The sequence below is a fragment of the Indicator indicator genome, chromosome 9 (genome assembly GCF_027791375.1).
Source record: "Indicator indicator isolate 239-I01 chromosome 9, UM_Iind_1.1, whole genome shotgun sequence".
Lineage (NCBI taxonomy): Eukaryota > Metazoa > Chordata > Aves > Piciformes > Indicatoridae > Indicator > Indicator indicator.
In genome coordinates, this window is record NC_072018.1 from 30715834 (window position 1) to 30743251 (window position 27418).

General features: G+C 41.1%; 1 protein-coding gene across 1 annotated transcript in view; it reads right to left on the reverse strand.

Moving 5' to 3' along the window:
• The window catches only part of KIF13B (kinesin family member 13B), a 145121-nt gene that overhangs the window by 30463 nt on the left and 87240 nt on the right, over positions 1-27418 (reverse strand). Inside the window, exons 18-35 of the mRNA XM_054383379.1 lie at positions 26979-27169; positions 25941-26151; positions 24657-24819; positions 22816-22962; positions 22153-22302; positions 21374-21502; positions 18862-19032; positions 18232-18389; positions 16466-16598; positions 14748-14894; positions 11960-11989; positions 10095-10194; positions 9730-9856; positions 6777-6832; positions 4692-4816; positions 3398-3574; positions 1709-1801; positions 85-237 (exon numbers count right to left, since the gene is read on the reverse strand). Coding sequence (XP_054239354.1) covers positions 85-237; positions 1709-1801; positions 3398-3574; positions 4692-4816; positions 6777-6832; positions 9730-9856; positions 10095-10194; positions 11960-11989; positions 14748-14894; positions 16466-16598; positions 18232-18389; positions 18862-19032; positions 21374-21502; positions 22153-22302; positions 22816-22962; positions 24657-24819; positions 25941-26151; positions 26979-27169 — 2461 coding nt within the window. The remainder of the gene's footprint in view (positions 1-84; positions 238-1708; positions 1802-3397; positions 3575-4691; positions 4817-6776; positions 6833-9729; positions 9857-10094; positions 10195-11959; positions 11990-14747; positions 14895-16465; positions 16599-18231; positions 18390-18861; positions 19033-21373; positions 21503-22152; positions 22303-22815; positions 22963-24656; positions 24820-25940; positions 26152-26978; positions 27170-27418) is intronic.

Sequence of the window (27418 nt, forward strand, 5' to 3'; positions counted from 1 at the left end):
TGCACTTATGAGAACATCTGCATTGCCATGCACTCTTCTCAGGAAGCATATTCTCTGCTGTTTGCTACAGCCTTAAACCCAGACCTGGCGCAGGCGATCCAAGGTGAGAATGTTCTCCACTGCCAGCACACTCCGCAAGTACTTCTCGATATAGGCTTCAGAGTCAGCTGAAGCTGCATCTTCCACATTTGCTGCCATTCTGGCCAGTGCCTCCCGCTCTTCAGCTCCTTGAGCATCCTAGGAGGATGAAAAGAAACCACAAAATCACATAATGGTGGGGGTTGCACAGGACTCTCTGAGATCATCTAAGTCCAATATACCTGCAAAAGCAGGGATGCCTAGAGCAGGCTGAAGAACTTCCTTCTATGAGGAAAGGCTGAAAGAGTTGGGCATGTGCAGCCAGGGTTTAAAAAAGCCTTCAGGGAGACCTTGTTGTGATCTTCTAGTACTTAAAAGAGGAGAGATTTATACTGGATATAAGGAAGAGGGTAGTGAAACATTGTCACAGGATGCCCAAAGAGGTGTTAGATGTCCCATACCTGGAAACATTCAGATGAGGTTGACTGGGGCTCTGACCAACAAAATCTAATTGAAGATGTCCCTGCTGACTGCAAGTGGTGTGGACAAGATGAGCTCAAAAGGTCCCCTCACGCCAAAATAATTCTGTGATTCTATGAGGTTGCCCAGGATCACATTCAGGCAGGTTTGGAATCTCTCTAGAGAAGGAGACTCCACAACCTCTCTTGGCAGCCTGTTCCATCCTCTTAAAATAAAGTAAAAATCTCCCACTTCAGCCCTGAAAAAATCACATTTTTAAAACATGCAGGACAGATTCAACAATGTTTTCCCTTACACTTGGGGCAGCTTCAAGCATCTTCTTGGAGATTTCTAAAAACAAGCCTTGTTACACTGAAACAATTCATGCCATGCCAATTGCATGGGAGCTCCTACCATTGTCACAGACATCTCAAGCTCCACCTGGTTATAGTTAGTTTGGTTTTGAGTCTACAGTGAGACATTGCCACCGATAAGCGAAAGGGCTGCATTCAGATATTTTTAATTAAAAAGTGCTCAAATGCATTTGGGATGTTACCTATCCTGTGAGGAAAACACAATTTCAAGTGATTTGCAAACAAACAAACAAACAAACAAAAAACCTCAGAACACTGCTTGAGAAACATTTCAATACAGAGTGCTAGATACAGCAGAACATAAAAGGCAGAGTCAGGCAGCAATCAGACTTCTGGCCCTTCATGTGTTAATATTTTTACAAGTGCTCTGATACAACATCTGTTTGGAAGGAGAGGATTAGCATCTAGCTAGGAACATGCTCAAGAATCAAGAGTTGCATAAAGACATTACTCAGAAAAAGCCACTTTGTTATTTTTGACATATTCTCATGCACCCTACATTAGGCACTTCACATACACATCTTTACTCCCCCTTTTTTTCTGTCTCTCTAAATTGTTTCTTCAAGGACTTGAGCAAATGGATGCTCACTCAACAAAATACATAATGACACTGATCAGGCACAGGTTGCTGCTAAGTCACAGCATGTAAAGGGAATATGCTTAATCTTTTACAAGAACCATAGTTTATGCTTGCAACAGCAAGAGCCAGCATGCTCAAAATAGGGGGAAAAAAATCAGGAAGTTAGAGGCTCTTAGCCAGAGCCTCTAGAAATCAGAGACTCTGATTTCTTATTCACCTCTGGAATATTTGAGACTATCTCAAAAGTGACACCGCAGCCAGGAATGGAACTTCGGTGAGCCATTCTCCGGAGGAAACTCTGTGCAAAGCCCTGTGGGGAGGCAAAAAACCAAGGCAATTATTTCTTGCTTTAAGGAAAACATGGTTTAACATATTTCTACTGAAGTAAATAGAGTTTACAGTGAAAGAAGTCCAAACCCAAAAGACTAGCCAATACATATGTAAGAGTCACAGATTATAACTGGGAGACAAACAGTTTGCTTGTCTGTATTTTAGATACAGAGAAAGAATTAACTCCCTTCATTGCAAGGTGACCGCTTATCCAGCACACAAAGCACTTGCTGGTTCTAGAGGTGTATTTTTACTTTTTTTTGCTAGAGCCCTAGGTGACTTGTCTTGAATATTGACAAGTACAGACACTAAATTCTTGACCAAAGAGATCGTTATGAAGAATGATTTAAGGGGCATGGTCATTGTTTGTGCTGACTTGGCGCCTTGCAGGGTTAAGAACTGGACTGGTGAATTAATGCAGAGATGAGTCATTCAAAGATGCTGCTGAGACAAACACCCAGCAAAGGTTATTGACAGGGATTTTTAGAAACCTAGCAAGAGAGGCAAAGATTCTGTGTTGAATTAAAATAAAAACCATCATTGACTAAACCCACAGAAAACAGAACTGAAGACTTAACACAATTGTAATTACTGTCACGCTCCATTTAGCTATCTGAATACACTCTTCCCTTCTATATGACCAAAGATTCACTGCTCCCATTCTGAGAAAAACATTTTGCTTGGTCAAAGCACCAAGGACTGCAGTCCTTCTATTCCTAGCACTAAAAGCAGTTTAGAATTGCCTATAAGGTTTCTGGGTGTGACCACACCTCTTTTGCTCTTGCTTCAGATTTTAACTACAGATGTGCAAACAGAATAACAATTCGGGCTTTCTGCTGTGTCACTATCACTGCTAGGGTAAGCTGGATTTTGAGACAACACTGAACAAACTCTTCCTCACCATCTTTCTCAAGAATTAAGTATTTTTCAGGACATGATGCAGCAAATGGGATGACTACCTTCTGCTTTCCATTTACCATCCTGCTGTCACCTACACACTATCCTAAGAGCACAAGCCACTTGGAAAACATAAAAGACCAAGAGTGTTTAACTTTGACAAATTACACCAAAGCACCTTTGCTTCAACTGTTGCTGGTTTATCTCTAAGTATCTGGATGCATAAAAAGAAATTGCTAGAACTAAAGGGGTTGGACTTGATCTCCAGAGGTCACTTCCAACCCCTATCATTCTGTGATTCTATAATATGTTAACACACTATAGGAGTAGGAAGACACACAAGTTTCTTTTGATGCACAGCTTTTGCAGAACAGGAACTCCAAGCTCATGAGAAGTTAACTCTTTCTACTTTTTCCAGTTATTGGAGGTAAAGCACTTTGTAGTTCATCCAAATAATACCAAACCTCTCATACCTAAAGGCCACCGAGCCTTTGAAAAACAGCTGCATTATCATCCACAATATAAAAGATACCATCAAAATCACTTGGCAGCCTCAAGTCTTGATGCATGCCATTATGAGTCATGACAGCAGCATACTGCACAAACCACAGCCTTCCCCTCTGAGCAGTGGTAAACACAGAGGGCAGAGTGAAAAAGTGAAGGATTATAGCAGATTTACCTGTCTGCCATAGACATTCACACAAATGCGTTTGCGTAGCACTAACTGCATCTCTGCAGGGTGGCTGAGCTGGACAGTGGCTCTCACAATCAGGTAAACCCTTTCATCTGCTGCTGTTCCCTTACTGAGCTGGATACAGTCATGGACTGTGGAATCCCATGAGGCTTCTGCTTTCACCTGCAAAGGAAAAAAATGTATCCTCTAATAAGCATAATTAGGTGTATAATTAACTGTAATTAATTAAGCATAATTAACAAAAATACATAATACATACATTTTGAGAGTCAGCTTCTCCATTTCACCTTCCTATGAAGAAAAATCCCTGCTCTTTAGAAGAGGCCATTTAAAAATCAAGATTAGTTTGCCAAATGAAGATGTTGGGATTAAAAATGCCAACTTGCTCAAACTCTGGAATGATTCCTCTTGAAAACAAGATCTTTGAATACCCAGGATCATTGCAAATCAATCATAGAATATGCAGAATTGCAGGACCATTTGGCCTAATTTAAGATAAACCTGAGAGCAGCATCTTCCATCACATGCAGAAACTCTCCTATCCATATTTGAGAAAGAATTTTGCTAAAACATTTCTAGCCATACAGCAAAAGCTGGAATTTATCTTTTTGACTGTTAAAATAAAAATATTACTGATGATTTAAATGGCTTATTTTCAAGCCATAAGAAAATTGGCCTGGCAGCCATCTTTCCAGGCTTTAAAAACAAAAGAGAACAACAAAAAAAAAACCCTATGAAACCATCAGGCGTAAAGTTCTTCTAGAAACAGAAAAATAAGTTTCAGAGCAAAGAGCAAAATTTTAAGGTTAAAAAAACCAAAACAAATCAGAGATCCTGAACCTAGCAAAAATTATAAATCAACAATAGTAAAGTTGTAAAACCATGATCTGTGTGGCAAAATGGAGTATAATGAATGCCACAATCCAGAGGTAAATGTGTTATCCATAACAACTGCTAAGACTGGGTTTTCAGCTGGGAGGTTCAGTGCTCTAATTTGCTCAAGGGTTTTGGTTTGGTGGTTTTGGTTTTTAATGCAAAAATCAGACTGTCAAGCTTTTGTAATGCCTGGATTTAAATTAAGGCAGATCCCTGAGTTTTACTATTTAAGTCATGGTTATTCTCCTAGCATATATTCCACGAATGCAAAGTCAGTCACATAAGAAACAAGTGTTGTACCCTTTGTATGCCATCTTTGATGCATTGTTTTCACATCTGAATACATAAAGAGAACAAGTAAAATACTCCTCAGTGAAATATACCAGTCTGCATCTCTGCTTACCTCACTGTCGTGATGCTTCACAATCTGCAGTTCAAAGAATTCCTCCTCCTCTTCTGCTGTAAGTGTGGCATCCCATCCACCTGCTTCAGGGTCATCAAGGTTATCTTGGGAACTGAAGTCATCAGCTAGAAACAAAATGGATGCAGAAGGTGAGGGACACAAAGCAATTATCCTTTTCAGAAACATCTGAGAAGTGATGAATTCACATTTTCATCACTAATTCCTCAGCCTGGATACTTACACTTTACCTACAAAACAGAAAAAAAAAAAAAAACAATCTCCCCACATTGCTCCACCTAAGAAAGAATCACATTTCTATGCAGAAAGTATGCACAAGGATTTGGGGGCACACTCAAGCATGCCTTATAATGTCCTCTACTGTGTAGTCATCTTCTCCAGTTGTAAACATCACCTCCTAGTCCTCAGGTATGCTTGCAGCAGTACTGCTCAGTCATACCAAGTACGTTGCTCATTAGATAGGTGTTAGATATGTGTTGTGGAGGCTTTTTTGGGGTTTTTTGGTTGTTTTTTGTTTTTTTTTTTAAATGAAGAAAGGTTGCTGGTGTAACAAGTGAAAATGCAGTAATTATAGATCATAATTAAACAAACCCTTAATGTGGTTTTTGAGAAGAAGCTCAACCTGTTCTTGCTCCAATCACTCACCACGAATGAATTATTAACTAGCTCCTCTCTGAAGCCAAATTTGACTCATCAATGTGCTTTCTGAAGCGAACAAATCATAAATGTAACAGTACTGCAGCAAACACAGGTAGAATGTCACCTCCTCACTCTCACACAATGCTTCTAATCAAGTGTTAACTTTCTTTTAAACACATTAAGAAGGCTTTGGTCAACTGACTAAGAAATGTGGACTCCCTGGACTACTCTAAGGTTGCTGCAACTTCCCATTGTTGGTAGAAGTATCCAACAAACACATTGTTAGAAGTGGATCTTATAGAATCATGGAATGACAGAATGGTTTGGGTTGGAAGGGACATTCCAAGGTCATCCAGTCCAAGCCTCCTGCAGACAGTACAGACATCTTCAACTACATGAAGTTTGCTCAGAGGTCCATCCAACCTGATCTGACCTGGAACATTTCCAGGGATGAGGCATCTACCAGCTTTCTGGGAAATCTGTGACAATGTTTCACCACCTCCAGTGTAACAATTTCATCTACATAGTCTGAGTCTCCCCTTTTAGCTTAAAACCACCACCCTTTGCCCTGTTGCAACAGAGCCTGCTAAAAAGTTTGACCACATCTTTCCTATAGGTCCCCTTTAACTACTGAAAGGCCACAAGAAGGTCTCCTTGGAGCCTTCTCTAGGCTGAACAACCTCAACTCTCTCAGCCTGTCCTCATATCAGAGGTGTTCCAGCCCTCTGATCGTTTCCGTGTCTCTCCTCCGGACCCACTCCAACAGGTCCATGATTTCACTGTGCTGAGGACCCCTGATCTGGACATAGCACTGCAGGTGGGGATCTCACCAGAGCGGAACAGAAGGTTGGAATCTCCTCCCTTAACCTGCTGGCCATGCTGCTTTGGATGCAGCCCAGGATATGGTTGGCTGTCTTGTATTTGGATGGATAGAAACACACATTGTTTAACAAAACCTACAGGATCACACTCTGTAAGGCTAACGTGAACTCCCCAAGGTGTATCTTTTTGATATGCAGATGTTATTCCCAGTGACTTTACATTTTCTTCTAAGTGATCAGTAAAGCAATGACAGGATATAGCATCAGTGCTATATCCTTGTGAGACCTCAGAAAGAACATTGCCAACAATAATTTTTCCTTTACACTGACTTTTGCTCTTCTTTCCCTTAGGTGTACTCATTTTAATACATTAATTATTAAATACCTGCAAAACACTGGGATTAATAAAACCTATGGTTCCTTCCATATATAATGTTGTGTATTTTGAGACATTAAACAATGTTTCAGTGAAAAACGTGCATTAATCAAATTAATCTACTTTCCATTCCAGGTATTTCTTCACTTTATTAGCTTGTTTAAATTCCACAGTGTCAGTGGTTGTATAAATTTTGTTTCAAAGTGCTCTGTCATTTTAAGAACCACTTACCGTTCAAGTCAAGGAAAATAACAGGAATGTGAGTTTCCATACCAGGCACAGGAGTCCTAAAACACAAGACAGGGACAATGGTGGCATTTAAACTAGTGCAGCTTTACTCAGCACTCATGATACAAGTCCACAGCACATTACAGTCAGTACAATTGCAATTCTAAACCAGACCATTGATAACCTTGGCAAACAGCTTTATTCTAATTTACTGTTGCAGATTCCAAGAGACTTAACTCAATTGCTATTTTTTATACCAGCTCTCTTAAAAGTATTATATTCTTTGACCTCTGCTTTCAGAAATGTTATCTCCCTCTAAAATACTATTAGCAAAATGAAGTTTACTTACTCTGACACACACATTTATTAGGTGCAGACCCCTCTGCATTACCGACAGCAGTGAAGACAGCAGAGTGAGAATCAAAAAATGCAGTGTCAGAGTTTTTAAACTAACATTGATGCTGCCACATTACAAAGCTATTACTCTTTCTTATAAAGCACACAAATTTAAGAGTCAGAGTTGCCCTTTAAGGTATCTTTTATATCATGGAAGAAGGAGTAACATAGGTGGTGTTCTGGCTTTTAAAATGAAGGATTCTGTGGCCAAGCACTTTAAAGATACACAATGTTAAGTAGGTATTACAAATGTAACATGAAGCATGAAAGACTTTAAGGCTCCTTCTTGCAGTCTGAGCTGTAAAAATGGTTTGTAGCCATCCCTCCCTAACTGAGGGGAGTGGCTGACACACCATCAAGCTGTGCTGCCATTCAGCAAGATCTGGACAGGCTGGAGGGTTGGGCAGTGGGGAACCTCATGAAGTTCAACAAGGATCCCACACCTAGGGAGGAATAACCCCTGCACCAGTACAGGTTAGCAGTTGACCTGCTGGAAAACAGCTCTGCAGAGAAGGACCTGGGAGTGATGGTGGACAAGTTTCTCACACGACAGCAATGTGCCCTTGTGGCCAAGATAGACAACAATCTCCTGGGGTGCACTCAGAATGTGGCCAGCAGGTTGAGAGAGGTATCCAATCCACCCTTACTCTGCCTGACTGAGACCATATCTGGAGTGCTGGGTCCAGTTATGGACTCCTCCATTCAAGAAAGACAGGGAGCTACTGGACAGAGTCCAGCAGAAGCTACAAAGACGCAGAGGGGAATGGAGCATCTCTCTGATGAGGCAAAGCTGAAGGACCTGGGGCTGTTTAGCCTGGAGAAGACAAGACTGAGAAGGAAACTTTTCAATACTTATTGTTATAGTTTGAAGGGGGAGCTTTAGCCTAATCCCTGACTGCAAAGACTGAAAGTAAAATAAATGACCATTGGATGTAAAAGAAAAATAATGATAAGGTCTATATAATTCATTGGATTGCTAATGGGAATATAGAGCAGAGGCATAAACAGTTCTCTCTCTCTTCTCCTTGCAATTTTCCTCTCTCTCTCTAGGGGTATCTCTGTTTTGACTACTGTGTGAGGTAATGGGAAGGAGGGAGAGAGAGGGGGAGGAGGTGAACGGGTCCCTTTATCCATCCAGGGGGTTCTGAGGAGTTTCTGTGTTGTTTACAAATTGTAAAGATATACATATATTGTACATATAATGTACATTTTGTACATTTTCATTGCAGTTCATATTTCCAGATTGTAGTTTGCTTGTAAATACAGCCTCATTTGCTTCCATCCCAAACTGTGCTAGCCTGGCAATTTATTTTGGAGGGTAGTTTCTCCAAATTAGTTGGGGGGGGTAATTTCAACCCACCACACTTATCAATCTCTAAAGGGCAGCAGTAAAGAAGATGGGGCCAGACTCTTTTCGGTGCTGGCCAGTGACAGGACAAGGGGCAATGAGCACAAACTGGAACACAGGAAGTTCCACAAGTTCCACCTAAACATAACAAAAAAAAAGTCTTTCCTGTGATGGTGCCAGAGCACTGGGCCAGGATACCCAGAGAGGTTGTGGAGTTTCCTTCTCTGGAGAGACTCCAGACCTGCCTAGATGCAATCCTGGGCAAACTGCTCTGTGTGACCCTGCTTTAGCAGGGGAGCTGGACTAGTTGATACCAAGAGGTCACTTCCATCCCCTGCCATTCTGAGATCTCATGACAGAGCAGAAATTGATGAACTTTACAGTGAACAGGAGCAAGCTGGAGTCTTATGTAATATACGCAGTGCTTGAATCCTAAGCTAAACATTTCCTCTGGTGCAAATGCGCTGAAACCAGATTCTTCCTCAAGTAAGTTTCCTGCAACTCAAGTGTTTTCAAACCAAGTCAGACACTTTGATGTGAAGGTTGACATGTTTCCAACATGTATTTGCTGGGTTTTTTGTTTCAGAAGTACTAGCTTTACCAAACTTCACCCTTAAAACACCATGACACTCCATTCCATCAATAAATACTGTCAGAGAAAAAAACAACAGCTGAAAACAACTGAAGACAAGAGGTTTGGAGTAAAACCACTTTGCTTCCTTATCTACAGTTGTTACAGCTGCTACAGTATGGCAATCTCAGTCTAGTGTAGTTTATTATTTTTAAGGTTTATAAAATTACATGCAACACTTGCTGGCTACACAGTCTCTGTGCACAAACCAGGAGCACAACAAAATGCTCCTGTAGATGCAGTTTTATTATGACAGAGCAATCTTTTAAGTGAATGAACTAGGTAATTAACATATTAGCTAATTCTTTAAAATGGTAAGTGCAGTGGCAATAAATATTGATCCAGTTTCTTCAGAAGGTCATAATTAGGCTGGGATCAATAATAGTATCGTTTACTAAATAGCATTTCTGGATTTCAGATAAACAGCCTAATAAAACAATTTAAGCAAAAGGCCTAATTTTAACAGCTTTGCTCATACTGTGTACAGAGGCTAAATTAAAGCAAGTAGTAAAGGGCAACAATCCAAGCCAGGAAGAGGCCATGCATCATTTTTACATTCGTTGTTGCAATGTGTGTCATACCACTCTGCCGGAGCTCCAGGGATCCCACTGCCAGCAGAAGGAACCATGACAGCATTCCTCTCTTCAGTGAGTGTTAGCCTCATCTCCAAAAGCTGTGCCTCCCGATCTGCATCATCTTCTGTTTTATCTGGAGAAGAAGGATGCCAGTCAGGACAAAGTTTTACTCAATGCCTTGATCAGCTGTTGATGATATTACACCATTCCACTCTGCTGAGAAATTCACCACACGAGGAACACACAATACATGTGAATCATGAACAATCTATGTATGTTTCCCCAATTTTAGTTTCACTGAAAGCAAACTACTGGTGAGATTAAAAGTGCATGGCCATGACTCAATCTTTCATTAATAGTACTTTGCTTACCAGGCTTCCCAACGAGCTTTTGCAGCTGCTGATCAAGATACTCCTGACGCTTTGTTAAGGCACACAGCCACTTCCGACGGAGCCTCTCCAAATCCCTATCCTGTAAAGGGGAAAGGAGTCATGGCAAATATTGACCCAGGAATGTCAAGGTTTCCTGTTTGTGGCTTACACATTTCCTCAAACCTTCTGCTCATCCTGCACCCAAGAAGTACGTGAAAAAGACAAAGCAGGCCTCCAATGAATCACTTAGTTCTTTTCTATTTTCTTTTGCACAGGACAACTTAAAAGGAAACAGAACAGCTAATGTTGGAAGGGACCTCTGGAGACTGCCCAGCTCTGCTCTGTGCCCAAAGCAGGGTCAACCACAGCAGCTTGCTCAGGGCTATGTCTTGTTAGGATCTGAGTATCTCCAAGGATGAAAACTCCACAACTTCCCTGGCCAACCTGTTCCAGTGTTTGGCCACCACCATGGGAGACTCATTGCATCTCATCAGTTCACTGGATACCACTGAGAAGAGCTTGTTGTCTTTACCCTTTCCCATTTACATACATTGTCAAGATCCCACCAGAGCCTTTTCTTCCCCTTAAGGCTAAACCACTCCAGTTCTCTTAAGCCTTTCTTCACAGGTCCAAATTCTTAACTTCCTACATGTTACTGAAAGTATTTTTGCTTGCCAGCATAAGGCATCTCTTTCTCTGTTATTCTGTACAAGCAGATGAACAAAATTCACTTCATACATCTTCTTTGCCTCCCAATTAGTTTAAACTCACTAACCACTACCTTGCAGGAAAGCTGGAAATCCCAGTCCTTATCCATGACTCATCATTCACCCTCAGTGTTTAGCAGCCTCAGATTAGGAATCCATCCGTGCCCTGCATCATGCCACCCTCCTCAGTTACGGCACTTGCAACTGAGCCTTTAAAAATATTTTTTCCTAAGTGTTCATGTCCTTCATAAAAAAAACAGCTCAGAATCCTGAAGAACATTCAGGTCATTTGTCTCTGGTGTAGAAGAAGTCAGAAATGATGAACAATACTCTACATGCAGCATGTAGGGTGCTACAAAGATGAGCTATCAGCTCAGGGATGCCTTCGGGCAAGCCTGTTTTATGGCAACAGCAGTTCAGATTCATTCCATATCAAACTATAACAAATACTTTGTCAAGAAGAATGGGTGGATGCAAGTCTATAAACTACAGTTATATTACTCACCTGCAGACCCCTACAAGTCATGTTGGAGTCTGTCAGAGAGCATTAAACTTAAATCTCTGGTTGCTTCTGTTATACAAAGTTGAGATCTATAACGATGGTGATGTGATGTTGTTGAAGTTATGAAGATGAAAAATATATCACAGATATTGTGCCTCATTAGTTCTGATGTCACTCTGATATTATACAAGAAAAATGCATGTGCTGATTTCAGCCTCTTTTAGGCTCCAGCAACAGAATCCCCCTTGCTTGCCCAAGGGCTGATTACCATGCAGCATACCCCAGCTCTCATACACATAGCATGTTTGTAACATGATATAGTATGAATTATTTTGACTGCATCTTTCAACACTGTCAGGCTTGTTCTTAATGAGGACAACCTCAATGTAACCAGAGGCTGTCCAGAAGGAAGACTCCTTCCCCCAAAACCAAAAAAGCAATTGGAATTTGTTTTGGAAATACACATTAAGGCACTTTCCTGTTCACTCGATCCACCCATACAGCTCTGCAGAATCTATGCAATTCTTCAGCTTTGTGCTTCTTCAGAACACCAGCTCTGTGCATATCCAACCAGCACAGCAGAGCTAAAATGCTGGCCCTCCCCTACAAATTTTAATCTGAAAATGTGTAAAAAAGACAGAAGTCAAAATTTTTACCTGGTAGCTGTCCATTTCATCCTCTTCTTCCTAGGTCAAAAGATGCAAAATCATGCCATTAAATTTATCTGATAGTGGGAAACATGCTGAATGCAAAAGGTGTAACCATTTTAAGCAGCATTAGCAGTCTTACACAGCAGTCTGAGCTTAGCAAGGCTATGATCACAGAATTAAAACACATTGACATCCCAAAGATTTGTTGCTGTCAGCTCATCTAAATAAAAACTAGAACAATCCAACCATTACAGTGGAAAAAAAAAACCAAAAAATACAGCTATTGGAAGTCTTCATAACTGGAAGCAAATAGAATACTTAAATTGTTCTAAGAAAATTTAGGATTTATAGTTAAACAACTTGAAATTTGTTGATCCTGGAGAGCAAAGAAAAACATGCTGGTTTTTCTAGAGGAGTTAACAATGTTACTGGAAGCACTGAAAGAAATAAGTCTGGCATAAAGGACTCAAGGCAAGCTGGCATTTAGAGGCAAAAAAGTGTACATGTCTAAACTGATTGTTAGGGAGTTAGAATAACTGTCTGCCACATCAGGAGTCACAATGCAGACCTCCCAACATTTTGCTTTCCATTATTTTCTGATGGGAGACACCACCTTTTGTTCTTGACATTCATAGACTCACAGAATAGTTTGGATTGAAAGGGACCTTTCAAGGTCATCTAGTCCAACCACCCTGTAGTCAGCAGGGACACCTTCAACTAGAGCAGGTTGCTCAAAGTCCTAGGCAACCTGACCTGAAATGTTTCCAGGGATGGGGCATCTACCACCTCTCTGGGCAACCTGGGCCAGGGTCTCACTGCTCTCAGTGTAAACAATTTCTTCTTTCTATCTAGTTTCAATCTCTCCTCTTTTGGTTTAAAACCATCACTCCTTGTCCTCTTGCAACAGGCTCTGCTAAAAACAGACTCTAAAGAGTCTAAAAAGACTCCAATTGCTCTAAAGGATGTGGGTATTAGGCACTTCTGTGATGGAAGGGTAGCCAGCAAGCCTGCAGGCAGAGTCACTAGCAGAAGCATAATAGGAATAAAAGCAATAGTCTGACTAGGAGGCTGCTGAAGAGTGAGATCTCTGCAAAGGCGGAAAAAAATCCTCCTTTTTGTGTGCCAGAAACATAAGAAGCAAGGGAATGCTGAGGTTAGGAGATAAAAAAACTCCAACTACTTCAGAGCTCACAAAGGGAAAAACAATACTGAGTAAGCAAAACATGGGAGCAGACAGGCATTGAATCACACCCTGTCACCAGGGTAAACATTATGGAAAGCTGGGAGGCGTCCCGAAAACTGTAAGACATTTAATTGGCCTTGTCTCAAGCTGGGCAGCTTATCATGCAAGTGAAGAGACTTGCTTCATCTGATGCACCAGATCTTGGCTTGCTAACTGAGAGCAATGACAAAACTTTAATTTAGCTGTTGGGTGAAAAAGTCAAAACTGCACTAGAAACTCATAGGAGCATCTCAGAAAGACAGCCTCTAAAAATAGATCAATATTGCTTGCATTTTAAGATGAGATGCAGTGCTTCTGAGGTTGTCCAACAATTCCCTGACATAGAGAATCATAGAATTGTTTAGGTTGGAAGAGACTTTTAAAATTATCAAGTCCAAATGTTAACCCAGCTCTGCCCAGTCGCCACTAAACCATGTCCCTCAGCACCACATCTACATGGCTTTGAAACCTCTCCAGCCACGGTGACTCCACCCTTAGCAGCCTGTTCCAGGGCTTGATAACTCCCCACAAAGAAATGCTTCCTAATGCCCAAGCTAAACCTCCCCTGCTGCAACTTGAGGACATTTTCTCTTGTCCTACAGCTTGCTACTTGGGAGAACAGATCAATCCCAGCCTCACTCCAACCTCTTTTTTCAGAGAGCTGTAGGGAGAGTGGAGTTCTCCCCTCAGCCTCCTTTTTCCAGGCTGAAAAAACACTCAGTTTCCTCAGTTTCTCCTCACAGGATTTGTGCTCTAGACCCTTCACCAGCTTCTTTGCCTTTTTTGGACATTCTCCAGCACTTCAATATCCTTCTTGGAGCAAGAGGCCCAAAACTGAAGCCTGTATTTGAGGTGCAGCCTCACCAGCGCCCAGTACAAGGGGATGATCCCTGCCCTTGTCCTGCTGGACACAATTGCTGATCCAAGACAGGATGCTCTTGGTCTTCTTGGCTACCACAACACCACCCAAGCACACTGCTAGTGCACATTCATATACCCTGAGACAACAACTGTCTCTCACAATTCTGACATGTAACTCAACATAATTTTAATATATGTTCCATTGATTTATTTTAAGTTGAATAATTCCTTAAAACTTCAGCCATATCGAATATTTGAAATAAAATCCACTGGACAAACTCCTAATGAATTTTTAGAAACACTAGCTGTTTCTCTTCTTCTTTGAATGGTATGTTAAGTGCTGCTCTTAAGCACAGAAAAAACACCCCCAAAGCCAGAAGAGTCACAGAAGGTAGTCTTATGAATATTAATTTTGCCATAGAAAATTATTTTTGATTAAGAGGATGATCCTCCACAACACTTTTTTGATAGAGATCTAGTTTGAAACTAACCTGGATAATCCATAAAAATCACCATCAATGCAATTCTGATAATTCTTCTTGACATTGCTTTATACATTTGAGGTATAGGTTCAAAAATTATCCCCCAAAACCAAACTAAAACTTGAAAGAAGTGCAGTTGCCTACATCTGCAACAAACTTAGGCCATAATATTGTGCTTTTACATGTCTTGGAAATAACCATAGCTGACAAGAAACATTCAGACTCTTACCGGGTAATTTTCAGGTCCTTTCTGTGACTTGACATGTTTTATTTGAACACAGCCAATGCCAACAGACAATATTGATTCCTCCATCAGTGGCAAGGTCCCAGATTCCTGTACAGATCTGACTTCAACCTGAATTCGTCGTGATTGCCCCTGCCCAAAAGAACAAGTTGAAACACTTGAAGAAAAACACAAAATGCTGAAAGCTTAATGACAGAGAGACCTCTACTGGCAGAGTCCTCTGCAAGCCACACTGTATTAGTGTTTTGTGAAGAGCACAGTGGTGAGTACTGCAATCTCAATGGTCCAGTGTTTAAGAGCTACCCCTTCTGTTGGAAGGATTTATGTTGACAGGATTTATGTATTTACAGTAAAAAAAAAAAATTCAGCATTTAGCAAATCCCCAGTTTACTATTCTGGAGGGTTTTTGAAAACACCCAGTTACAGGATTTTATTTTTAATACTTCTGAAGGTGGAGAATAGGATCTCTTCCCCACTTACAAAAGAGGAGAGAAAATAGTCTGATTTGGTAAGATACTGGAATTTCAGTGAACTTTTTCCAACTCCTTGACTGAAAATTCTTACCCACTCATGCTATCAGTGCGGCAAAGTAACTGTTCTTTAGTAAAACCCATGGGGGAAAAGAAAACACTAAAAAAAAAAAAGATATCAAAGTAGTTGGGGAGTTCAGAGGTGCAGCCTCTATCTTACTAATTCCTAGCGTTCTCCTGGCTAAAGCTTATCAGTTGAAAATGTTAACTATTCAGTTAAATATTAACATTTTGGTGTGTGTAGAATTCCAAGAAAAGAGGAGTGGTTGGCTGGAAGGATCAAATAAAAGGGACTCTGGACCTCTCTAAAAAATTATTAAGTTCAGTCAAGATTGATGTCCTTTCTACCAGGTACTATCACAGAACAGGAAACAGAATGTAGCACAATGATTACAGGGAACCCTCTGAACACCTTTGCATCTGAGCTCATACACACTGGCAACTTCACAAAGCACAGGCGGACTCCACTTTCCTCCACTTAATCTCTGTTTTAGCCATCTGTGGTTTGGGTCAAGGCAGAGTTAATTTTCTCCATAGTAATTTGTATGGAGCTAGGTTTTGGATTTGCGATGGAAACAGATTTGGTAATTTAATGACGCTTTTGTTACGGCTGAATAGTGCTCACACAGAGCCAGAGCTTTTTCTGCTCCCACCCCACCAGTGAGTAGGCTGGGGGTGCACAAGAAGCTGGGAGGGAATATAATGGAGACAGCTGACCACACTGACCAAAGGGATATTCCAGATCTCACGCTCAGCATATAAAGCTGGGGGAAGAAGAAGGAGGAGGGGTGTGTGTGTTCCTAAGTAACCGTTAGGTGTGATGAAGTCCCACTTTCCTAGAGATGGTTGAACATCTGCCTGCTAACAGGAAGTGGTGAATGCATTCCTTCTTTTGGTTTCCTTGTGCGTGGCTTTTACTTTACCTTTTCAACTGTCTTTAGTTCAGCTCACAAGTTTTCTCACTTTTATCCTTTTGATTCTCTCCCCCAGCTGAGCAGAATGGAGCAAGTGAGCAGCTGCATGGGGCTGGGGTTAAACCACAACACCACCATACAGTATTTTGTGTCTAAGCTTGAGAGTTCCTTGGACATCATCCCTTTACCATACAAAATAGAAGCTTCTTGTTTTCTACAGGCTCCTTTCACAGCCAAAATCCTCTACATGTCACTTTACCTGTCTGAGCTGGAAGATGCCTCCTGTGCACACATCTTTGGCAGGAGTCACTTCAACTGGGCAGTATTCCCCGTTCTCATTCAGCTCTAGAATTTGAACCCAAAGCTCTAATTTTCGGGTTACTTCACTCCACCTGCAAAACATGTCAAATAGTGGTTCTTTTGGTTTCTTTTCCACTTGGAAAGAAAAATCCAAAGCATTAGCTCAGAAATGCTGATTGAAGAAGCAAAGGAATGCTTCACAATATCACAGTATATCAGAGGTTGGAAGGGACCTCAAGCGATCATTGGATCCAATCCCCCTGCCAGAGCAGGATCACACAGGGGAGTCCACACAGGAATGCATCCAAGTGGGTTTTGAAAGTCTCCAGAGAAGGAGACTCCACAACCCCCCTGGGCAGCCTGTTCCAATTCTCTGTCACCCTCACTGTAAAGAAGTTTCTCCTCATGTTGAGGTGAAATCTTCTGTGTTCAAGTTTGAACCCATTGTTCCTTGTCTTATCACTGTGAACCACTGAAAAGAGCTTGGCCCCCTCCACTTGACACCCACCCCTCAGATATTTATACACATTTATAAGATCCCCTCTCAGTCTTCTCTTCATATCATCTTCGATAGATGCACTATTCATGGGTATATAGTGTTACTAGTTGTGCGGTGCACACAAATTTTACTAACAATTATTTTGGTCAAATATCAGAAATAAGCCTTTTCTTCGTTCCAATACAAACCCCAATTCCACTATATTCTAACATTTAAGCTCTGGCCCCAACTCCTGGCACAGGAGCCCAGTGTTGTCAGTGCAATCAGATTCACACAGAACATAGCAGAATGAAATATGACATTGTCTCACAAGCTTTCAGGATCCAGGGCACTTTCCTGAACTTAATCATACTACTGTCCTCTCTCCTCCTCTTCCAAGAGCTTAAATGAGAAATGGCCACTTTTGTAGTACTTAAAAATTAAAGAGGAAGAAGGTACTTAATACTCAGCTACCAGATGTATCTGATTATTTTATAGCATCCTTTTTACATCTCTTCTTTGCCATATTTTCCTGACTTTACTTTTAAACATCCCTATATATAGCTTAATACTCAACACAAGCTTAGGTTGGCAGTAAAGAGAGAAACAACTGCCAACAAATCAAGGTGCAGAGCTTGAGAGAGGCAAAACAACTTACACTCAAGACAATAAACAGCTGCCACCAAAAAAGAAGGCCCCTTCTCAGTCTGAAATTACCACACTGTTGCATATTTACTCCACCTGAAGTAACTAGCAATAAAGTTCTTCCTGTGCAAGAATTACAGTGATGACATTTCACAGCCAAGAATGATATTAAATAAATATATGAGGGTACAGTCAGAACAACATCTTGCTGTTTTGGACTTGATAGCTCCTTCTGGCACAGATTAGTGTAACAAAATATGGCAAAATAACCAGCTTGCTCTTAGTTAAAACACTAATTATGCACTTGAGTTTGCCTAAACAAAAGGGACTGCAAAGTCTTTCAAGCTTCACCACTTTTAATTTGGAATGGAGATGGGTATTTCTCTTCTATCACTTTTTTAAAGCCAGCTGACAGATTGCATTGTGTGTTGCAAGTAGAAAGAGTCTATTTATGATAGTCTAATAGATAGAGTCTCAAACACACATTGATTTGTCTTCAGTTCAAAATCCTGACTACTTAGCCCAAACCTGGTTTAGCACTTGAGCACTTCATACAGTGATTCTCCAAAATTCTAACCCAGGGACCTCTTTGTGATATTTACCTGTCACGAAGGCTGCGTGTCTTGGCTTGAATTATTCCCAAATCCCACAGGGCAGGATTTTTGCGGTCCCCACTCTGCTTGTGCCCATACACTTCAATTGCCAAGGCGCCTTCATAGAGATGCTCCATGAAGTCTTCAGAGATATTTACAGAAACTTCCTGTGGGTAAGCAACAAACTGGTTGATGACTGTTGACTACACAACAACTCAAGCTTAGAGATTTACTATCTTGATTTTAATATAAGCAGGTAGTAAAGTCACCCTGGTCCCAAAGACACAATATAGAGGTAAGGAACAACTGTCACCCCAGTTTGGAAAAACAGGAGGCAAGGAAAAGATAGGTAATTTGCTGAAGACTAAAGTCTATGAAGAGCTGAAAAATCATAGAATCACAGAATGGTTTGGGTTGGAAGAGAATTTCCAAGGCCATTTAGTCCAATCCCCCTGCAGTCAGCAGAGGCATCTTGAACTATAGAAGGCTGCTCAGAGCAGAGAGGGAAGAGAACTCTGCAGTGTCCAGGTCTCACTGAAATATTGTAATGTGAGGAAATAGGTAACTGAAACTGGTTTGCAAGCATAAACCTGCTTCCCTTGTCTATATTATCATTACCAAAGCAGACAAAAAATTTACATTGCAGTGATCGAAGACAACCATGCACCGTGGCTCCTTGCTGATGGAAGACAGGGAAGGATCCACCTCAGGTGCAACATTAACTGGCTCCAACTGATCCCAGAATGTATATTTGCAGAACACGAAGTTGGAGAGGTGCTGTGGCAAACCTGTAGCCTGAAGTATTTTAATCTAGAGAAGAGAAAGAAAGCAAAACCACTTAAGCATGGAGTTAAAAACATCTTCTGTTAGAATAGTTTTATTCTATTCTGCTGCAGGGGATAACAAGAAAGAAAAAGAAACAGCAAACCAAAAAAAACTTTACAATACCCGAATTTCTGCATTGATAAAGACACTGGAGACAACATTTTGAGTGCATCAGGGGAACACCGCCACTAGATGTCACCGAGCACACATTTCTGGGGAGTAAAAGCTCAAGGGCTGTTTTTTGAAAACACACCAAAACATTTTGTCAATTTTTAAGGGTGAGATGCATCAAAACCATTGCAATTGAAGAGGAATACAATAAAAATCTCACGCTTCTACAAAAATGGCTCCTTTATTCTGCAAAATCCTTGGGTTAAGATACTATTTGCACTTATTCTGTGATACTAGAAAAATAACCTCACCAATACAAAAGCAGCCTGTCTTTTTTTCTCGACATTAGTGTTCTCAACACATCTTCTGCTCTCAACAAAGTCATCATATGACTAGACGACCTTTAAAGGTCCCTTCCAGCCCAAACCATTCTGTGATTCTATATTAAACATGCTATTTAATAAACTTCTATTCTCCCTTTGTCAAATTAAGATCAAATTAGGCAGGCTTCTACAGTAAGGCAGCACTCAAGATCCTGAGGAGAATATGGTACCTGCAACAATGCCCCATGCAAGTTGATGGAACTCTATGGAACAGGGTAAAAAGTGAAAAAAAGTGTAATTGCCCCCAGATTGTTCATATCATCCATAAGCCAGCAAAGTTGGAGACCACTCCATCTAGTGCTTTTTGCCTCCCTCTTTTCTTACCTGTAGCTTGGTCTATCTTAAGTTTTACTGTATCACAGAATGGCTAGTAAATATTTCTTTCTATTTTTAACAATAATAAACACTTCTGTATATGTTTCACAAAATGGAGAGAAAAATATTGAGAAAGCATGATTCACAGAAACACAGAATGATTTGGGTTGAAAGGGACCTTTAAAAGTCATCTAAGCCGACTTCCCTGTAGTCAGCAGTGGCATCTTCAACTAGGATCAGTTTGCACAGTGCCCCATCCAACCAGAGATAAGGCCTCTATCACCTCTCTGGACAACATGCCCCAGTGTCTCACCACCTTCCTAATACCTAGTCTGAATCTCCCATCTTTAAAAGCATCAATCCTTGTCCTGTTGTAACAGGCTCTGTTAACAGTCTTCCTAATAACCTCCTTTTTTATTGCCGTAAGGCCACAAGTAGGTCTTCCCAGAGCCTTCTTTTCTCCAGGTTGAAGAACTCCAACTCTCTCAGCCTGTTCTCATAGCAGAGCTCCTCCAGCCCTCTCATCATTTCCATGGCCTCCTCTGGACCCTCTCCAAGAGGTTTATGTCTTTCCTGTGCTCAGGACCCCAGAGCTCGATACAGCACTGCAGGTAGGGTCTCACAAGAGTGGAACAGAAGGACAGAATCACCTCCTATGACCTGATGGCTATGCTGCTTTGAATACAGTCCAGAAAGATGGTCAGTTTCTGGCCTATGAGCATGCATTGCTGGCTCATGCTCAGCTTTTCATTCACTAGCACTCCTGAGTCCTTCTCCACAGGGCTGCTCTCCATCCCTCAGCCTGGACTGATACAAAGAATTGCCACAGATTCAGGACTTTGCACTTGGCCTTGTAGATCCTCACGTGGTTCATACAGGTCCATTTCTCCAGCTTTTCAAGGTTCACTGGAGCAGTGAGAGCTTATCAGATTCTCTGACTCATTTCAAGTCAGATATTGTAGCTCTAATCCTAGTTCACAGATCTTCTGTCTCTTCCAATACTACAGTGACATTTCTTGGGTCAGACTGTATGCATACATAATTGAAGTTTAATGAATACCTTGCAGGCTTAAGAAAAACATGAGGATTGAAAGTTACAAACCCCATCAGTTCTCCTGATATATTATTTCAGCCACTTCAGAAACAAAACGATGTGAGAAAAGACCACACAGCATCTTCTCAGGACAAATGTTGGACAACAGAACATTATGTAAGGCCATGAAACAAACACAGCAGAAGTATTAAGCTGTCTACATACAACTGAATGATGTGGTACAGTTAAGTTATTTGCTCTTTTTTTTTCTTTTTCTTTCTTTTTGAAATCTTGAAACATCAATACAGTTTTATGTATCAATGAGTTTAACGACAGGACTCTGTGTAGCTGCCTGCTGGAAGTGAACACAGTGCGTGAGGTTATAAACAGACATCTAACATTCAGAAGACAGTTCACCAGGGACTTGACTTGGGAATGGAAAGAGAGAAAGTTGTTCAGAGGTTGGGATATATTTGGAGCTCACCCTGCAGACAAGTTTTCTCTCCTGAATGTCATTTTCAGCTGAAGAGTCTGGACTATCCTCACCACCAACCAGCCTGTCGTCTATCTCCCCACTCACACGAACAACTTCAACATGGAGACGACCTGATACCTGGTAAGAGGAAAGTTAGAATTACTTGTGTGTCAGGAACCAGTGACAGGATCATCCCTTTTCAGGTAATTACAACTTACTGCTGTTTGCAGTCTGTAAACAGACAATATTTCATTCCTTTCTATTGTTTTGCACTGGGTATTTGCACCAGATTAAGAATGCTTTGGAGTAAGACTCAAAGAGTAGAACTGTAAAGAAATCAGCCACAAGAGTGACTTTGGCAACAGCATACTGCAATCTCACTCATCTTCACACCAGTCTCTAGAGAGAGTCTGCAACATGGATGTGATGCAGAGCACAGAGAATGTCACCTGGTATGCTCTAACTGCCCTTGAAGCTGTTCTTACAGTATATATTTAAAAGCCTATTCTTGATGGTAGTCAGTGAATGTCAGCAGAACTATAGCTCATATTTATTCTACTAAGTATTTCTTTCAATTTGCTTTGTTCATAAAGGTAGGTCACAAAGCTTTCAGAATCACTATGCTGCAATTCCAAGGTGTCTGAACAACTCTAGTAAGGTGTTATTGGATTTGCATAGTTCCAAATTGTTATCAAAGAGCTTGTGCACATGCAACTGGAAAGTCTCTAGTATATACCCATGGGCTGTAATTGAATTGAGTAAGGACAGATTATAGAAGAACGACAAACCTCTCCCTTCTGATTGATGATTGGAACAGCATATTGTAGCTTCACATCATAGAACAGGCACTCAAGAAAAACATTGGCTACACCGATAAGGCTGTGGTTTTCCTGCTCATCATAGAAAGGATCAGCTCGCCTGAAGTAAGCTCTCATCACCTGCAATCAAATCCACAATAATGTAAGAGGAAAAAAAAACTTTTCATGAAACCATTTTCAAAGTGTTGCACAACCAGCCTAGGGAAAGAAAAATGGACTCAAGTAAGAGACTAGACTAGACCACAAGAGGAATGCAGGTCTGAATTTTACTTTAGGCCAAGTATAAGATTTGTCCTCAGCAAGCACTCTTTACTGTTGTCAGATTCAGAGAAGTCAGCCTGAATGTCAGCTGCTGTTGCGTTTACTTACTGCCTCTTGCATCTTCAGTTCTGTCACCAAACTGTGCATGCAAACAAGCATCAAAGTGACAAGATAAGGGTTAATGGAACGCTGAAGACCTGCTTCAGTACTAGGAAAAGCAAAAGCTTGGGAAAACTTATCTCTTTACATATTTCTACCCTGTCTCCATACCCCAACTCTTGACCCAGAAAATTTTCTCACATCTACGTAAACAAAACAAAATGTACAGGAAAGTAATTCCATCAGCACAGTATTGGAATAATTTTTACTTACTGGATTGTCTTCCTCACAGTCTTTCCACTCCTGGTAAAGATCCCTCATATCTACCAATCGATTCTCCAGCTTTTCCAGTGACCAAATCTGTTTGCCTTTGCCTTTCCTCCTCACCTGAATAGCTGGCTCACTGAGAATTGCACCTCTCTGCAAAATGATTAAAGAGAAATCAATAAGGATTTCAATCAGTTTATGACTAATACAAAACTGATAACACCTTTGAGAAAAGTCTGAATTTTGGTTCTTTTTTTATTCCAGCTCGAGCAACCAAATCAGAGTGTGACAGCCTCTGAGTTCAGCTGTCACAGCATATTTGTGTTCAATTTAGCTATGAAGTTTAATCATAGCTATGGGCAGTAGTTTCCATGGAATTTCACCTCACATAAATGTTAGAAATAGGAATATTTAAGCATTTTGCAAATATCCTCAAGTTACAGCAGGCCTGGAGCTCCAGATAAGGTAACTACTGTTTGCAAATTCCAACCAGTGCAGAGATTTAACCTTCTTTACTATCCTATGTGCCAGAAGACTGCAAGAAAACCAAGCAAATGATGGAAACTTCTTGTCCTGGTTTGAGCTAGAACAGATCTATTTCACTCATGTTCAGTGATTTTACTTCTCAGCTCAGTCTCAGTGATGGCACTTTCTGAAGCTAGCAGCATGTTTGCACAGACACTGTCTTCTTCCAGAAGTGATAATGTCCTGCGTTTATAGGAATTGGGGTGCAGACAAAGGTCACTGCCAAATCTTGTGTACCACATTGGGAGTGCAGAGTAAAAGGCTGCACCTGTGAGGAGAAGTGGACAGGACAGGTGACCCTAAACTGACCAACAAGGGATTCCATTCCATCTATGTCATATTCCCCATAAAGCTGAGGGATCACAAGGGTCAAGCCTCTTCTTCAATGGCCGGTGGCTGAGGAGGACTCTGTTCTGCCTTTGATCTCAATCCCTGTGTTCCTGAATCCTGTTCCAGAATCCAGCTCCTAGACCCAGTTGCCATCTGCCACCAAGCACAGTCTGGGACATCCCAAGTACCTGCCCACAGGAGGGCAGTAGGGGTGTTGTCATTGGCAGGGGGGTGTGTGTGTTGTGTGTAATATTTGGGGGTTTATATAACTGCATATATTTAATTTTGTTAGTATTTTCATTAAAGTTGGTTTAGTTTTCTTTTGCAACCCCTAAGATTCTCTCCCTTATTCCCTCTCTCTTCCCTTTAGGAAGGTAAAGGTGTCAACAGAGAGCATCTGCCACTCCTTTAGTGGCCAGCCCAGTCCTAACCCTGGACAGTGAGAGAAATTCTAGTCCTGGGATAAAATATCTCTACTGCACTAAAGACGACCTGAGTAGCACCAAAGTATTAAGCTGATGTCAAGAACTGAAATAATACCATCTTAGCAGACAGTTTGAGGTAGGGGTCAGTTCCCTCATCCCAGATTTTCTAAGATGCCTGGAACAAATCCAAATCTTCTCTGCTCCAGTTCCTCCCTGCACAACGAGGATGGCAGCATTTTCTCAGCTCACTATGATGACGCAAAGCCAAATATCCCCAAGGTGATGGTACATCCTTGAAACAGATGTTCCCTAACCTGCAGAGATTTTAGCACTCTGCAAGAGAAGCAAGTATGAACTTCAACACTAGTGGAAGGATCTTGTACCGAAACATTTAACAACAAGCTAGCATGTTATAAGAGTTTCATACTAATAAAGAAGGGTGTACCTGCACTAGCAGAGCCATATTTAATGCATTGTCTTGACCATTAACATCAGAATACAATAAATATGAATGGTGAAAGGCAAACTTAGCAAACAACAAATTTAGTTCCATTAGGGCTACCTTACCTTACTGTTAGCATTAAGGCTTGAAGCTGGGATCTGGAGAGTAACTTTATACTCTGTCCTCTTGTCCAACTCCTCTCCAATAAAATTGGCTTCTCTCACATACAAATTTGCTTTAACAATCTGCTCTCGCAGCTTTCTCAGGCTGTGGGTCAACATTTCCTCTCTAAAAGAAGGAGATTTGAAGGGAGAGACAGGAAAAGATGGCATTTAAGTATTGAAACTGAGAGGAAAATAAATGATCACTTGACAGGAAGGAGTCTTTAACATTCAGTATTTTAACAGGAAAAAAACCCAAATCCAGGGAATCTAATTGCATTTATTCTGGAGAAGAAAAAATATTAATGGCATGAATTCAGCAATATGAACATCAACATACTGCTGGCTTTGGAAATCTCTCCATGCATCTGTTGAACAGTCAGCTCTTATGTGGCTTATTCCAGACTTTCCTCACCACAGATGTGGATGTTCCATTTTAGAGACAAAGGTTTATTCAGACACCATGATCCACTTGCTCACTGGTCTGCCTGGCAAGTGTGAGAGAGTGCCAACTGTGCAGCACAGAATTCTGGCACCACAAAATATTGCAGACACACAGATAACACCTTGTTAGACTTTCTCAAGTATTTTGTGTTTCAAAAGTTGCTCATTTAGCCATACAAATCAGATTTGTATTTTCTAGTCACAGTGTTTTTATCATACTCATTATTTTAGGGTTAAGTTTCACCTTCTTCCTGCAGCTGCTTTTTTGACAGTAATAGTGGAGAAGATAATTTAGAGGCTAAAGTAAATAACCTCAGTGCAATTGCCTAGGAAAAGGCAAAGAGGACAGTGCCCTCTCTGTGGTTATTAAACAACTTTTGCAATACTCTGGATCTTTGTATTATCCTCTTAATCCCTTTTCTTTCTGCACTCTTCTGGTTGCCAGGACCTGTCCAGGTCAGACAGATGGATATGAGTCAAGAGGGAAAATAATCTTCCAGCAGCTGAGTCATGATCCACAGAACAAACTCACAGAGGAGTCCCAAAACTTCTTCCAGTCACCTCATCCTTAGCCAAACTTGTTGCCAATCAGGATAGAGTTTCTCCTCAACAACAAAGCAGGCACTCACTGTTTCTCATCTTTTCTAGCATTATAGCTGATTGTTCTTAGACTAATACTTCTGCTTTGTGTCCTCCTCAACCGCCCACAGAATTTGGCAGAGGTATGCTACACAATTAATGTCTTCCAATTACCATTGAAGAACTTTAAACAAACACTGCTGATGGTCAGATTCAATCACCCACCTCTCCTCTGCCCACTGTCGTAAGCGCTGCTGAGCGCTGGGAGAATGGAAGGAGAACCTCTCCATGCTGCGGAAGTGCTGCTTCTCCGGCGACAGTCGCCGTCGTAACTGCTCCAGCTCATGTTCATACATCAGTCTCTGTCGTTCAAGAGCAGATCTCTTCTCCTCTTCATGCTGCTGCTCCAGGCTTTGCAGGATTGACTGCATTGGATCTAAGTAGATATTCAAAATAAAGCATTTAGTGTTTGTGGGGGGGTCAAATACCTGGTAACCATAAAATGAAATGGAAACAGCCTTGTCATGAGGATGGGGCAGAGATGGAGGATGCAGAAACATGACATCTTTCCCATGTGCTGCTACAGATATGCTGCACGGCACTGGGCAGAGCACAAATCACTGTGACTTGGTACTTCCCTATTCTATATCTGCAGTTATCCACATTAGGGCCTGCAGCAGCTGCTGAAATCCATAGTAAGGAATGTCCCAGGGAGCAAACACGGTTATCATATAAAAGGAGGAAGAGATTGTATTTTTGTTGTAATGTATACTTAAAAAAATGCCATTGAACTGTGGAGCAAAATAAACATCTACAGACCAGTTTGGACATCTGAGTCAAGAGAACTGAGAAGAGGGAAAGACCAGCTGAAAAAAACTTCCTCCTGTTTCCCAAAATAATGCCACTCTGGGACAGCTACATAAGACCACAACAACTAAGGAACATGGTTTCAGAGACAGCAATCACAACAGTTAATGCCTGAGCGAGACATAACACAAGAAAAACAAAGTGAAAACAGTTTGGTTCAAGGCTGTAATTCCACCAATGTTCCAGTTTTGGCTTTCCCCTCAACAAGAACTGCCAAACTACACAGTCTGTGATGCATTTTTTTTTTCCCCTGAGTGCCAAAATGGTTATGATGAGTCATTCACAAGAAAAATTATCCAGAAGGAAGTTATAAGGGAAAAAGTCTGTGGTTTAGAATCCTTGAAGATGTAGCCACTTATTCTGTACATATTTCCAAGTACTTCAGTTGCTTCTTACCATTACTACCAAGTGCTTTCATTGTGACTTCCATCTGGGCATATTCATAGCTGAAGTTAATCTCACTAGACACTTCACTGGAATTGTCTCCATCTATGTCCAGCTGCTCAACACTATTACTGTACTTCATAGAGTTGTCTCGCTCTTCATCCTCATGATCTGCCTTCTTTTTCTTCTTTGGCAAATTGAGCCTTTAAATAAGAAGGAAATTTAAAAGGAACTATTAATTTCTCAACTCTCACGCAATTGGATGCTTTCAAAGATTATTAAAATTAAGTCAATTATCCAAATCAGTAAGTTTTCTCCTTTCACAATTTGGTTGATCTCACAGAATCACAGAATGGTGAAGGCTGGAAGGGACCATCTGGAGATCATCTAGTCCATCCCCCATGTTAAAGCAGGGTCACCCAGAGCAAGTTGCCCAGGATCGTGTCCAGGCA